General features: G+C 50.3%; 2 protein-coding genes across 2 annotated transcripts; both read right to left on the reverse strand.

Moving 5' to 3' along the window:
- Positions 1-1,720: 1,720 nt before the first annotated feature.
- LOC306734099 (uncharacterized protein) lies at positions 1,721-4,725 on the reverse strand. The gene is made up of 4 exons (XM_079215431.1): positions 4,517-4,725; positions 3,295-4,301; positions 3,093-3,204; positions 1,721-2,904 (listed from the first exon to the last, which is right to left on the reverse strand). Exons 1-4 carry the CDS (start codon positions 4,581-4,583, stop codon positions 1,847-1,849), a joined length of 2,244 nt encoding a protein of 747 aa, XP_079071557.1. The 5' UTR covers positions 4,584-4,725; the 3' UTR covers positions 1,721-1,846.
- A 1,135-nt stretch (positions 4,726-5,860) lies between these two features.
- On the reverse strand, positions 5,861-8,959 carry LOC306734106 (uncharacterized protein). The gene is made up of 8 exons (XM_079215438.1): positions 8,851-8,959; positions 8,463-8,586; positions 6,888-7,578; positions 6,732-6,803; positions 6,598-6,645; positions 6,431-6,453; positions 6,033-6,119; positions 5,861-5,943 (listed from the first exon to the last, which is right to left on the reverse strand). The coding sequence occupies exons 2-7, from the start codon at positions 8,502-8,504 to the stop codon at positions 6,090-6,092; spliced, it is 906 nt and encodes a 301-aa protein (XP_079071564.1). The 5' UTR covers positions 8,505-8,586; positions 8,851-8,959; the 3' UTR covers positions 5,861-5,943; positions 6,033-6,089.
- Between the last annotated feature and the right edge of the window lie 5,514 nt (positions 8,960-14,473).

The following is a 14,473-nucleotide window of genomic DNA, read 5'->3' on the forward strand; positions in this document are numbered from 1 at the left end:
CTGACCCATGTGAAGAGCTAGGCTCTTCTTCTCTTGGGTCAGGCTCTTGGCTCCTCATTTCTTCTGCACATTCTGACTGCAGTCTCTTCACCGCTTCACTTGCCTTTTGCTGACTAACAAATCCATTCTTTTTAAATCTGGGATCTAACAGAGTTGCCAGAGTCATCACACTGAGAGATTCTATGCCGCAAATAGCGTCAGTTAGCCGCTTCCTCAGGTTTTCAGCCAGTTGCTGAGCAGCTGTTTGTGTCACTGTTGTGGCCTGACGTTGAAGCTCAATGTGGAGCATTATCTCATCATGGGAATGACCTTTGACCCAGAGACCCTTTTTTCCTCAGACAGTTCTCTTGTAGCTTGGTCAAAAGGAACAAGAACCCTGAGCATCTCTTCAATGATCTGACATTCTTCTGGAGTCAGTGGAGTGATGTCAGGTTTTAATGAGGCCAGTGACACCCAGACTGCCTCCTTCTGCTCAGTCATTCTTTCAAACATTTGGTAGGTACTGTTCCATCGTGTTGGCACCTCGTTTATTCATTTATGGCCCGGTGTTCCCAGCTGTTGCTGTATTTGAGTGAGCTTCTCTTTAGCAGTCACGCTCGATCGAAAGTATGTCACAATGTGTCGTGTTTTGTTGCGTATTTCAGTTATTGTTGGGATTTGATCGCATGATTTTCTCACAATTAAATTCAGGGAATGGGCTATACAAATGGTATGCCGTATTTGCAGCATTCGAGCACATGCAGTCATGTTTGCTGCTGCATCAGTGACAAGACACCTGACCTTTCCTGCTATGCCCCACTCCTCCATGAGGCTCCTTTTAACCGTGGCAATGTTTTCTGCAGTGTGTTTCTGAGGAAAATGCTGCACTGCCAAGACTGATGAATGGAGTTCATGGCTTTCTTTGTCCACATAGTGGCCAGTAACAGCTAGATATGCCTCCATATTCATGGACGTCCACATATCAGCTGTTAAAGTAACAGCAACAGCACTCTGGAGGTCCTTTTTGGTTTTCTCCTTTTCCTCCTCATATCTCTGGCTCACCAAGTCCTTGATGGTCTGAAAATAACCATACAAATACTGTTACACCACTAAAATATAGTTATATAGTTAGTACAAACATATAATTAAAATTCTTAAACATACCTTCCTGCTGGGTCGAGCATGCGAGGGTACAATAAGCTTCAGGAGCTCCCTGAATCCCTCATTTTCAACAAAGCTGAGTGGCTGACAGTCTTTGATGATCATATTGACCACTGCCTCATCCACTGCTTGCTTGTTAGGAACTGCAAGCCAAAAGGAACTATTTTGTCAAAAGCTTAATAAAAGGACTGTAATTCTTACAAACAATATCAAATAGACATAAGACGACATGGTGGTGTAGTGGTTAGCACTGTTGCCTCACAGCAAGAGGCCAGCCGCGTATAGCCATAGAGGACTTTCCAGACGGTACACAAAGTCAGCGGTTTGACTCCCACCTCACCCAAATAAATTGTCAGCTCCAGAATGTGAGCAGAACACAAAACAAATAATCAAGCTTTTATCATTTATTGTGATGTAATTATGCAAATAAGATATTAATCTCCAAAGATCATGCTGCAGATGTACTTATAAGGCACAACAGATGTTTATTTTACACATCTGTGCACGTGTGCAGCTGATCATATCTAAATGTTTGATTATTTAATGTTCTGTGCATTGAAGACAGTCAAAGTGATGATTTCAAGATATTTTATTGTAAAACACAGCTGAATTCTAAAATGCACAGTCTCACAACACAGTCTCAGTACTTGTATGTACAATGACAAAGAATCTGAATGTGAACAACACAGTCTGTGCAGTAATGATGTCACTTCTTCTTCTCTCTGATCCACCTGTCCCTCTCAGCCTCATAGAAAGCAGATGCTGTGAAGTCCTTCCAGGTCATCTCCTCCACCATGCCCTGGTCCTGGTACAGGGAGAACACTCTGGAGGGGCAGTAGATGTACTTCCCCTTCTCCCCAGGGAAGCTGCTGTGTATGTGAGGGCTGCTGGGGCCCTGCTTCAGCGGCCGGTGGCAGAACCGGCACAGGCGACCTGTCGGCAGCTCCACCGCTGACGTCCTCTTCTTCCTCTCCTCTGACACCTTCCTCCACTCGGCCCCCCTCTGCTTTGAGGCCTCCAGCTCCCGCTCAAAGAAAGGAGACGCTGCAAAGTTCTCAAAGGACATGCGGGGGTCTTTGAGGCCTTCGCCTGCGTAGGCCTCAAAGACCTTGGTGGAGCAGTAGAAATACTTTACAGTTTTAGATTGATAGAAGAAATGAACAGAGGAACCATCAGCAAGATAACGCGACTTTGGCTGACCGCAGGCTAAACAGTTCCTCGTCATCTTCTTCTTCTTCTTCTTCTGCTGTTGTTGCTGTTGCTGCTGCTGCTTCTCTAGGATCTCCGTCACCAGCTTCTCCACTGCATCCCGGCTCAGTGACTCCTCCTGGGGAGCAGCCACAGGTGGAGGGTTGAGGGTGGCAGCAGGCAGGGTTGTGACCGGCACACTGACCGTCTGGCTGCCGGAGGTCAAACTCTGCCACAGCTGCTGAGTCTCCAGCACCTTCTCTGGGCTGGTGTTGAGAGAGGAGCTGGTGTTTTTTTTTTTTTTGGCCAGATGCTTCACATATCTGGAGATATGTTGGCATGTGGTGGGGTGGATTAAAGTGTTTGGGTCAGTGCACGACCTCTGGACCATGGCAGCGTAGTCATCATCCACCTGCTTCAGCATGCGTGGAGCTCCGTGGTGCTTAATCAGAAGCTCGTTGATGGCAGCTCTCATGGCTCCTGTCCACCGGCTGTGGTCCAGGACTTGGACGATGCCGCCGGTTTTGATGGATCCGGTGCGAGTGGCTCGAGGAGAGGAGGATACGGGCAGCGGTGCTGTAAATAAATACAATGTTTAAAGCACATGTTTATTATAATGTCTATTGTTAGAATACAATTATATGGCGATATGTTTTTTATATGTTCATGATTATTGTTAATAAACAACATATTAAGACGATTGTCTTGATATTATGTCCGCTGCTGGTTCTAACTGTCTATATGAGAGGTCATCTGAAAGCTACCTGTGGCAGACGACGACATCAAGGGCGGCTGGAACTTGGCCTCAGACCCCTGCTGGAAAGACAGGATGCGCACAGCTGCAAGTGGAGGCTCCTTGACAGTGAGACTGGTCTCCTGAAATAAAGCATCACATGGAGATGACAATAGTTATTGACAATCTGATAATAGTTATTGATAATTGACCGGGGGATTCATCTGGATTACCTGACAGCCTGTGGCATCTGCAGCTTGAGGGAAATTATCCGTCTCCATGGCGACAGCAGCTGCCATGTTTGGCTGTGACTTGTGCTTCTCCCAGTCCAGAGGAACAGGACGACAGCCGGGCTCCACAAAGTCAAGTCCAAACCTTTCCCCTGTGTCTCTGTCGGTGATCTGCAGAGCTGGATATTTTGCCTTTGCCGTCACCTTCGAAGACAAAATGTTGAGCTCTGCTATCAACGCGGGGTCGAACACACCAGGCAGCTTCAGGTCCACCAGCCTCTGGAAGTTCCAGCGCACCACTCCCGTCATGGCCTGGGCCTGAAATAGTTCGCAGGACACCCGGTTCCCAGTCACCCACTGGGCTTGGTGGGAGTGGAAGCCCTCCTGCTGAGAGGTGCCTCTCACAGGGATCCAGATGGGTACAGCAGCTCCCTCGCCCTTTGTGTGATTTAACTGCAAGGTGCCACCAAACCTATAGAGGGTTCCCTCCCCCACCTCCCCCGGGTCGCTCAGGCAGCCTCTCAGGATGTGCACACGCTGAATCCTCCACATGTTCAGCATGGAGGACTTGAAGAGGAGCAGATCGTTGGCATCTTTTGCGAGGTGGAAGTGATGCAGGACGTCTTCTACCCTCTGCAGCAGCTCTCTGGGCTGTGGCACCTTTGTCCTGCAGTGCTCTCTGGTGTGCTGCTTGGTGGGATTAGCAGGAGAGATACCACAGAAGGTGTACGCCTCCCTGAGCCTCTGGAGATCTCCCTGGTCCACAACAAGGAAGGCTGCAGAGAGGAACTGGCAAAAAGAGCTGTAGAGCGAGTGATGCTCTGAGACACACTCTCTGGTTAAGCGCCGCATGCAGTGAAACAAATCCAACTTGATGGTGATGTCAGTGTTGAATTTGGTCCTTGAGGCGCTGTTGTTAGCCAGGTTTCCAGACGTGGCCTCTGAGGTCCTCCAGCAGTCCCATGAAAGCTGCTCCTGGGTGCAGGACCCTGAAGGCAGCACAGCAGTCCCTAAAACATGGGAAATAAATTCACAGCCTAAGTACAAACTCAGCCTCAATATGTTTTACAGTATAAAATAATCAACCTGAAGTTTTCCATGTTTATATCTTTTCAGTCAGAAAACACTTTAAACTGAATAAAAAAATAAAAAAGACAACAAAACTATATAACGTCCAAGTCAAAAACAAAAAATGAAGTTTTCAATCTAAACTGGTTCTTCATACCTGTCCACCCACTGGTAGCCGGCCTTCTCCACTCCAGCTGCAGTGTAGCGCTGAGACAGACCCTCATACATGGGATGAAGGGACCGGTCGCACTCTGACTGCAGCATCACCCAGCTCAGGATCATCCAGTTCTCGTTCATGATGGCGTATGAAGACACGGTGCCGGACGACAGCACCACCTTCCTCGCCACCTTGCGGGTGTGGTCGGACCTCAGTGTCTGTCCGAAGGTGCCCTGTAGCAGCAGAGTGAGGTGCTGATGCTGCCGCCGGTACTCACGAACCAGACAATGCACCAGGTAGTGTGAAGATATGGACACTCCACACCAGCCGTCAGCGTCAGAGTATCCACCGAATGGCTCTGGAGCGTCGGCCTGTCTGAGGAGCCCGGTGATGGTTCTCTGGCCGTAGACTCCGGCCTCAGCGTCCCTGACGTTCTGCACACTCAGCAGGTAGGCCAGGTGAGCCCTCTCATATTTCAGATGCAGCGTCTCTGTCAGCTGCTCGGACATGTCTTCTGGTGATCTGCCGCTGCGCCTCATCTCGTCCATCACTGACTTGCAGACGGCCTTTTTGTGCGTCAGGAACGCCGGCACCATGTTGCGGAAGCGCTGCGGGAGCTTCTCCAGCCACTGAGGCTTGTCCGCATGCCAGTACTTCTCACACCCCCTGCAGGTGAGCCGGGAGGCTAAAATGTAGTACTGACAGCCGGTGCCAATAATGACCCTCGGCCTTCCAATGCCGGACGATGCTACGTGAGGGTTGGGACAACCGTAAAGACAAGGCAGGTCGTAATTGTTCCTCGCCCTCTCCATGAGCGCGTGCTCCGGCTTCCAGATGAAAAAAGGGTGAAGCTGAAAGTACTTTGGTGACGGCAGCTCGGAGACGGCGTCTATGAGCTCGGGTTGAGGTGGATGACGCCACAGGGACAGCATGTTCATTAGGTGACGTACTGGACGTGAACCCGGCCACAGCCCCAACGCCTCTAGCTCCGCCTTCATCCACAGCCTCTGCTGCTGAGAGCACTTCCACTGAGCAACGTCATGATCATGAGCAGGGACGGAGGATGCAAGCTGGTGTGGAGCATCGACAGAGACGGCAGGAGCTGCACATGGAAGAAATGTAAAACCAAATACAACATTACATGTACAATAAGAGAATATACACTGAAGTGCTGGATGGTCTGGCTTAACACAGAGAACGATATGGCAGTGACTGAAGGGGAAATAGGTGAGTGGGCCGGTGAGAGTGATAGAGCTGACAAGGTAATACAGAAGGGAGTGAGTGCAGCAGGGTGGGCAGGAGAACATGCACGCTGAACTGTGACAAGGACTACATACTTTGCATCAACACATTGGGTTCCTGATCTGCTATCACGAGCTGAGGGCCGATGGCGAGCAGCTGAGGAGGGACCGGCAGCACAGCCTTCACTGTGGATTCAAAGAACAGCAAAGAAACGACACACAGTTAGAACGACTTCCAGGACGGTGGAACGTGAGGAGGAGAGTAAGATGATTACCTTTTACTGGAGCTTTAGCCACAAGGGGCTCATCTGGCTCAGCAGGTCTGGAAACAGTCACGGTAGCCGGCGACTTAGTCCTGTGTGCTGTAAAAACAACTCTGCGTCATTTTCTTCACACAAAGTGTGTGTGTGTGTGTCTTTACCTGTTGCTTCTGCACACTGAAAATGTCCTTTACTTTAATTGCAAGTAGCGATTTTGTTTATTTAACGAAAACCAATGTATTTGTGTTTGTAAACAGGTAAAGCACAGAAACTATATCAATATATAGTATAAACACAACCTGTCAATAAAAGATGTGGCATGTTAGCCTACATATGTATATGTAGGCTAACATGCCACATCCTGGAATGATAATAAAAAGTATGCAAAAAAAAAAAAAAAGGAAAACACTTACCATCATCGGTGACATGTTAAATCCTTCAGTTAGTAGGAGAGTAAGAGAACACAGGCATGAGAACAGGCCTGAACACGGCCAAAACAACAAACTATTTGAGAGAGAACAGTAATGGGAGGGGAATTCTGGTGAACACAGAATCCTCCTCCACACTGATTGATTGAAACCTGTTGGTGAAGATACAGCCGGGGTCCTGGAGACGGCTGCTGGTGGCCCTGAAAGCACAGGCGATGACATTAGATTGTTACATGTACAGTACCATGTGTATGAAAGCTCTGTTTGTTAAAGTAGATCCACTTACTTAGTTCAGTGTGGAATTTGGACGGAGACAGATTCAGCATCTCTCTCTCCAGCTGCTCGTCCTCCTCAATTACTACGAGATGAAACATTAACATGAGGTGTGTTTGGACACTGAATGTTCACAACAAACTGTGTTTGCATGCTTTTGTGAGCTGACCTAGCGTTGTAGGCGCTGAAGTAGCTGCAGGTGGTGGACAGGACTCAGCCCTCTGCTGCTTGAGGATGTACTGCTGCAGGTTGTACATCCTGCTGTTTCTGATGCACTTCACTCTTGAAACGAAGGCCGCATAGCCATCAGCCCTGCTCTCCCAGATCTGCCCCCAGGTGTTCTTGGCCCTGGCTCCAAAGCCGACAGTAGTGTCACCCTCTGTTGCCGCTGGTGAAGCAGGCTTCCTGGAGACGAGGTACTCCCTCAGGTCCTCCACCTCCTGGAAGCTCCTGGCATAATCCAGAAAGGACAGCAGGCTGTCCTTACTGTGTCCTTGAGGGTTGAATGTACCGTCTCTCTCCTCCTCTTCTACCTTCTTCATTAGGTAAATGGTGTAGCCAATGTCGTTTTCAAGGAGCCACCTGAATAACTTCCCCTTGTACTTTCCAAATTGCAGCACATACTCCCCCATCACCTCCTGTCTGTCTGACACATCCCCTCCACGCTGGAGGACCAGAGAGAGAGCATTGGTCCTCACAAGGTCCGGTCTCTGAGCACAAGACTTGTCCTGGAGCGATGGGTCTGTTTTAATCTTCATGGCCTCATCAGAAGGGTCCTGTCGCAGATGGCCCGATGGACCCGTTCTGAACAACACCGCCTTCCTTCCTGGGAAGAAGTTGATGGTCTTCTTCATCATCTCCTGCACAGCAAAACACAATGCACTTCATAGACAGAGTCCCTCACGGTAACGGTGATCAGCATGTGTAATAACTAGGTAACAGCATGTGTTATGACAGACAGGCAGGCAGACAGGCAGATAGACATGCAGGCAGACAGGCAGATAGACATGCAGGCAGACAGGCAGCATCATTATTCTGTTGGTCACAGTTGTATTTACCTATTCAAAAGAATATGATTCATGAAGATTCAAATTACTACTGTTAATGCTGACAACGTTACACACACAACAATATACATGCATACATCACCTCACACACACACACACACACACACACACACACACACACACACACACACACACACACAATAACGTTACATGCATACGTCCCGTTACACGTCACCTTAATGTACTGACGTGACGTTGCTAGCATCAAACAGAGCTATAACCAATGCTAAACAACAACACTAAGTAAACTACAGAAACAGTTGACCCACAAATACAACTCAGAACCGTTCATGAAGACCTTGGAAGAAGAGCCGTACTTATGTTTGACTGTTTGTCCGGAGAACAAGCCGTGAAAAGACGCCGTGAGGTACAGGTTGTTTATCTACTGTAGTCTGCTCGCTGCTGCTGGACGTCTGTCTCAGGGGGAAACGGAGTTTCTTTCCCTCTAATCCAAGGGAGGAAACAGCGCCCCCAAAATCTCACTTGTGGCCAAAAATATATGACACTTGTAGTGATAAGGACTACCATAGAGAATGAATGGTAAAAGTTAAGGAAGTTAAGTCTTACTATATTCGGCTCCCGCGCGGAGGGTTGGAGGTTCGATACCAGGCCTGGAGCCTGTCGTTTTGCATGCATGTTTTTTTTTAGCACAATTTTTAGAGAGAATTTTAACATACCTGGGGTACTCTCACGAGTATCTGCCAATTCTTCATTGCCATGCCGAGCTCTATAATGCCTCAGCATTGATGAAGTGCTCTTATTGATATAAGATAGCTCTGTGGAGCAGAGCCGACACTTCACCTACAATAACATAAAAAGTTAATTTATCTGAAAACAATTCAAACCTCTTACCAGAACATTGCATTCACTTGTTAAACAAAATAGACACCCTATCTCATGATTACGAGATCAGGATCTCATAATTACATGATGACATGAATAAAGCAACTGTAAGGCTCTTTAACTGACTATCATATGAATCACAGGTCATTCACTTGATAAACTGATAAAGTGATTGCAATGCGCCACCGTAAAAAATAGTATATAAAGGAGAAAAAGATTTACCTTGTTTGGCGTCACGAGATCAAAATTATTCCACACCGGGGAAAACTTCCTAGGACGATCCATGATCAAGCAAAACTCCATCCGACAAACCCACGACATGTTGATACAGTTTGTTTCCTGATAAACACACTTTGGCGCGGCACATCCAAACGACACAGTTCCTGTATCGGTCACGTGATTCTTTCTTAAAGCAATACACGCACCGATACGAGGTTTCCCTCTTGAGCTCTCGGCACAGTGCTGATGCACCAGTGTCGCTCGTCCCATCACTAATCGAGAATGCCCTCCAGCAGCACGAGGCGCAGATGGTCCGCTTCGCTGCGGAGACGCAGCAGTCCAGGAGCAGGCTATGACGGCGATGACCGCCCAGATGCTACAACTGACGACGGCCCTGACCCAGCTGGTAGCCGCTGCGCCGTCTCCTGCCTCTCCACGTCCGGCCTCTCCACCTCCGGTCTCACCGGCGCCTGTGCCAACACACGAGCCTCGTGTGGGTACCCCGGAGCGCTACGCTGGAGAACCTGAGGGCTGCAACCCATACATCACGAACTGCTCCATCCTGTTCTCTCTGCAGCCCCACACCTTCGCCTCGGAGGAGGCTAAGGTAGCCTTCACCATCAACCACCTGACTGACAGAGCGCGACTGTGGGGTACCGCTGAATGGGAGAGACGCACGCCGGCCTGCTCTTCGTTCCTGTTTTCGGCAGAGCTTCGCAAGGTTTTCGGGGCAGTTTCCAAGGGCCCAGATCCAAGCGGGGGACTAGCGGAGCTGCGTCAGGGAGACCGGACTGTGGTAGATTATGCCTTGGAGTTTCGAACAAGAGCACGCCTTAGCGACTGGAACGAGGCAGCACAGTGCGAGGTGTTCTTGACTGGGCTAGCGGAGTATGTTAAAGATGAACTGATCTCTTTTGATTTGCCTGCCAGTTTAAATGGCTTAATAGAATTGACTTCCCGAGTGGACAGACGCATCCAGTCAAGGCGACAGGAGCGACGCAAGGGGGAGACAGATCGCCGCGCTTTCAACCAGCGCCGAGCTCCTCCGGCAGCCACCAGCTTCACCTTGGCCTCTCAACCAGTGGAGGTTGAGCCCATGGAGGTAGGGCGCACCAGTCTCACCCGCGAGGAGCGGGAGCGCCGTCGCCGGGGAGGTCTTTGCCTCTACTGTGGCCAGGCTGGTCACTTTGTATCCCGGTGCCCAGTAAAAGACATGGCTCGCCCGTAACAGGGGAGGTACTGGTGAGCCGAACCACAAGACTCTCTCCCAACCAAAGACCCCTTTTCCACGCTCAGCTGCTACTCGTGAATGGATCACAGACCCTAGCTACGTTCATTGACTCTGGTGCTGATGACAGCTTCATTGACGAGGACCTAGTCCGTCAGCTGGGTATCGAGCGGGCACCGCTGCCATGCCCTGTTCCTGCTAACGCTCTGGACGGCCACCTACTGGGGACAGTGACTCACCAGATCGAACCAGTTCGTATGCTCCTGTCGGGTAACCACCTGGAGACCATTCGGTTTCTTATCCTGCGGTCACCCCAGCATCCACTAATCCTGGGACACCCCTGGCTCCGTCGCCATAACCCCCACATCGACTGGGCCACAGGGGCCATCAGGGAGTGGAGTGCATCATGCCATCTGATCTGCCTGAAACAAGCTGCTGCAGTTCCGCAGTCAGCTTGCCCCAGCTCTGCGTCGGATCTGTCAGGAGTGCCTACGGAGTACCATGACTTTCGGGAGGTATTCAGTAAGGTCAAGGCCACATCCCTGCCCCCACATCGTCCCTACGACTGCTGCATTAACCTGCAACCAGGCACCACCCCCCCCCAGGGGCCGTCTCTACTCCTTATCGGCACCTGAGAGAGAGGCCATGGAGGCGTACATCAGTTCCTCCCTAGCTGCTGGGATCATCCGTCCCTCTTCTTCACCTGCAGGTGCGGGGTTCTTCTTCGTAGGGAAGAAGGACAAGTCACTTAGGCTATGCATTGACTACAGGGGCCTCAATGACATTACCATCAAGAACCGCTACCCACTCCCACTCATCTCTTCTGCCTTTGAGTTGCTGCGAGGGGCTACCATCTTCACCAAGTTAGACCTACGTAACGCCTATCATTTGGTCCGGATCCGAGAGGGGGACGAGTGGAAGACAGCTTTCAACACCCCCACTGGACATTATGAGTACCTGGTGATGCCCTTCGGTCTGACTAATGCCCCAGCCGTCTTCCAGGCACTGGTGAACGATGTGCTGAGAGACATGCTGAACAAGCAGGTATTTGTCTACCTTGATGACATTCTCATTTTCTCGAGGTCCCGAGAGGAGCACATCCACCATGTTCAATCGGTCCTCCAACGCCTCCTGAGGAATTCCCTGTTTGTGAAGGCAGAGAAGTGCGAGTTTCACGCCTCTTCTGTCTCCTTTCTGGGCTACATCGTGGGACAGGGGATCGTGCAGATGGACCCTGCCAAGGTGTCAGCGGTGACGTCCTGGCCCATCCCTGACTCGCGTAAGCAGCTGCAACGATTCCTGGGATTCGCCAATTTCTATCGGCGGTTTATCCGCAGCTATAGCACCGTGGCTGCCCCACTCACGGCACTTACCTCATCTAGAGTGCAGTTTCGGTGGTCACCTTCGGCTGAGGAGGCCTTCCAGAACCTGAAGGCCCGGTTTACGTCGGCTCCCATCCTGCAAGTCCCCGACCCAGAGAGACAGTTTGTGGTGGAGGTGGACGCCTCCGATGTAGGGGTGGGGGCCATCCTGTCCCAGCGGTCTGCCAGCGACCAGAAGCTCCACCCGTGCGCCTTCTTTTCCAGGCGGCTCTCACCGGCAGAGAGCAACTATGACGTGGGGAACCGAGAGCTGCTTGCCGTTAAGCTGGCCCTTGAGGAGTGGCGTCACTGGCTTGAGGGGACCAGTCTGCCATTTCTGTGTTGGACTGATCACAAGAACCTTGAGTACATTCAGTCCGCTAGGAGACTGAACTCTCGGCAAGCCAGATGGTTGTGGTACTGTTCAATGTTACTCATGACAGCTCTAGGTTGGGAGGCCAGAGACCAATAAGAGGAGGGAGTCAATGTGTGGGGCGGGGTTGAGACACGGGGTGAGCTCGGAATAAACATGTTGGCTTTACTACACAGTCTGTCTCACGCACGTTATTAAGAGAACCCGACATGGTGTCAGAAGTGCTGTGTAGCTAAAGCAGGATATGTACAAGTTGTACTACTGTAGGGACGTAGGCAAAAGTTCGGAAGAAGTGTTCGGTGAAGTTAGATGAGTAATAACGAGCAGGACGGGGAAGTAGCTACCGTTAGCATGGCGGCTAACGTTCCCGGCGCTACGTTTAACATCCAGCCGCCGGAGCCCTTCGATTTTTCCAAACCGAACGACTGGACGAAATGGATTCGGAGATTTGAGAGATTCCGTCAGGCAAGCAACCTGTTTGCAAGCTCCGAAGACAACCAGGTGAATACCTTGATATACTGCATGGGAGACGACGCAGATGACGTCTTGAGAGGCTTAAAACTAAGCGCTACAGACCAGCATGTATACACAAAAGTGAGAGACGGATTGGAGTCGTTCTTCATTGTTAGAAAGAACATTGTGTATGAGCGTGCGCGCTTTAACATGCGCAAGCAGGAGGCAAATGAAACAGTTGACGGTTTTGTAACTGCCTTACATGCATTAGCAGAGCACTGCAATTATGGGACATTGCATGACGAACTAATCAGAGATAGGATTGTAGTGGGACTGGCTGATGCAAGGCTCTCCGAACGCATGCAGATGGAGAAGGATTTAAACCTGGAAAAAGCCATTAATATGGCAAGACAATCAGAGGAGATAAAAAAACAACAAAACACATTGAGGAGTGATGCCAGTAGTGTAGGGCAGATGGATGCAGCCACTGTGGACAGAGTGTTCGAAGGCAGGAAGCTAAAAGAGAAGCCCAGGTTTAACAGATACAAAAGTGATGGAGCAAAGCCACACTTCGGCAGCCAGAGTAAACAGCCACATAGTTCCCAGTGCTACAAATGTGGTGGCTCACCTCACCCTAGACATGAGTGCCCTGCCAACGATGCAAAATGTTATTCATGTGGGAAAAAAGGTCACTTTCAGCGTGTCTGTCGTGCAGGCGGAAATGTGGACGGTATTGAGACGGAAGAGGAGGATGAAAGTTTCTTCCTGGGTTCTGTGACGTCCGACAAAGCTGCATGGACCGTTAACATAGGAATAATGAACACCACAATCAGGTTCAAACTCGACACCGGAGCGGATGTCACTGCTGTCGCACAGACTGATATGAACCGCATATTTTCCGGTACGCAGCAGCCTGTTCTCCAGAAAGCAGAGAGACCTTTGCTTGGTCCGGGACGGATGCCGCTGGATGTGTCAGGGTTCGCCAGTATGCAGCTGAGAAGTGGAGTCAAACAGTCCATGCAGAAGGTTTATGTGGTTAAAAATCTGAGTACGCCTTTGCTTGGATTTCCAGCCATTACAGCCCTTGGCCTGCTCAAACGTGTTGACGGCATAGATGTGGACACTCTCAAGTCGACGTACCCTAGACTGTGCAGTGGGCTAGGTGAGGTGAAACGGGCATATCACATAAAACTTAAACCAAATGCTGTGCCTTTCTCTCTGAAAACCCCTAGGAGAATTCCCCTGCCGCTGGTGGGGAAAGTCAAGGAAGAGCTCCAGCGAATGGAGAAGCTGGGCGTCATCAGCCGTGTGGAGGAGCCAACAGACTGGTGTGCCGGAATCGTGGTCGTACCAAAAAAAAACAGTACACGACTGAGACTGTGTGTGGATTATACTGGCTTGAATGGGTATGTGTGCCGTGAAAAGTACATTCTGCCGTCTGTGGATCAGTCCCTTGGAATGCTAGCCGGAGCAAAGGTGTTCAGTAAATTGGATGCTAACATGGGGTTCTGGCAGATCCCCTTAGCAGAAGAGTCAGTCATGTACACCACATTCATAACACCCTTCGGGCGGTTCCATTTTAACCGCCTTCCCTTCGGCATCAACTCGGCACCTGAACACTTTCAGTGCATGATGGCGGAAGTCATAGAGGGGTTGGAGGGTGTGGTCTGCCACATTGATGACTTACTGGTGTGGGGGCGGGACCAAGACGAGCATGACACTCGACTCCATGCTGTGCTACAAAGAGTAGAGAAAGCAGGCATCACCCTGAATGTGGAAAAGTGTGACCTCTCCAAGAGCGAGATGGCCTTTTTGGGCCACATCATCTCAGCCACGGGCATCCGGCCCGATCCGAAGAAGACGGAGGCTATCACGGAGATGAAGGAGCCCACAAATGTGAGTGAGATGAGGAGTTTTCTTGGCATGGTCAACCAGCTGGGGAAATTCATTCCTCAGCTGGCGGAAAAAGACAAAGCACTCCGCGACCTCCTCTCGAAAAAGAACTGCTGGGTGTGGGACACGGACCAGGTAATGGCGTTTAAGGAGCTGAAGGAGGCACTTACTTCTCCTCCAGTGCTGGCCATGTATGACCCAAACAGGGACACTAAAGTATCAGCCGATGCATCTTCGTATGGCTTGGGAGGCGTTATTCTCCAGAAGGTGAACGGTGAATGGAGTCCTGTGGCTTATGCATCGCGGTCACTTTCTCCA

The sequence above is a fragment of the Taurulus bubalis genome (assembly GCF_910589615.1).
Source record: "Taurulus bubalis genome assembly, chromosome: 3".
In the NCBI taxonomy this organism is placed as follows: Eukaryota; Metazoa; Chordata; class Actinopteri; order Perciformes; family Cottidae; genus Taurulus; species Taurulus bubalis.

What these genes read in the sequence shown, in the direction of transcription:
- LOC306734099 (XM_079215431.1), bottom strand. Translation starts at nt 4,583, where the DNA reads ATGAGGGTCTGTCTCAGCGCTACACTGCAGCTGGAGTGGAGAAGGCCG. An exon ending in GGCTACCAGTGGGTGGACAG is followed by an intron (nt 4,302 to 4,516) that starts GTATGAAGAACC and finishes CCCATGTTTTAG; the next exon opens with GGACTGCTGTGCTGCCTTCA. An exon ending in GATGTCGTCGTCTGCCACAG is followed by an intron (nt 2,905 to 3,092) that starts GTAGCTTTCAGA and finishes ATTTATTTACAG; the next exon opens with CACCGCTGCCCGTATCCTCC.
- LOC306734106 (XM_079215438.1), bottom strand. Translation starts at nt 8,504, where the DNA reads ATGGCAATGAAGAATTGGCAGATACTCGTGAGAGTACCCCAG. An exon ending in TTCAGCGCCTACAACGCTAG is followed by an intron (nt 6,804 to 6,887) that starts GTCAGCTCACAA and finishes TTCATCTCGTAG; the next exon opens with TAATTGAGGAGGACGAGCAG. An exon ending in CAAATTCCACACTGAACTAA is followed by an intron (nt 6,646 to 6,731) that starts GTAAGTGGATCT and finishes CTGTGCTTTCAG; the next exon opens with GGCCACCAGCAGCCGTCTCC.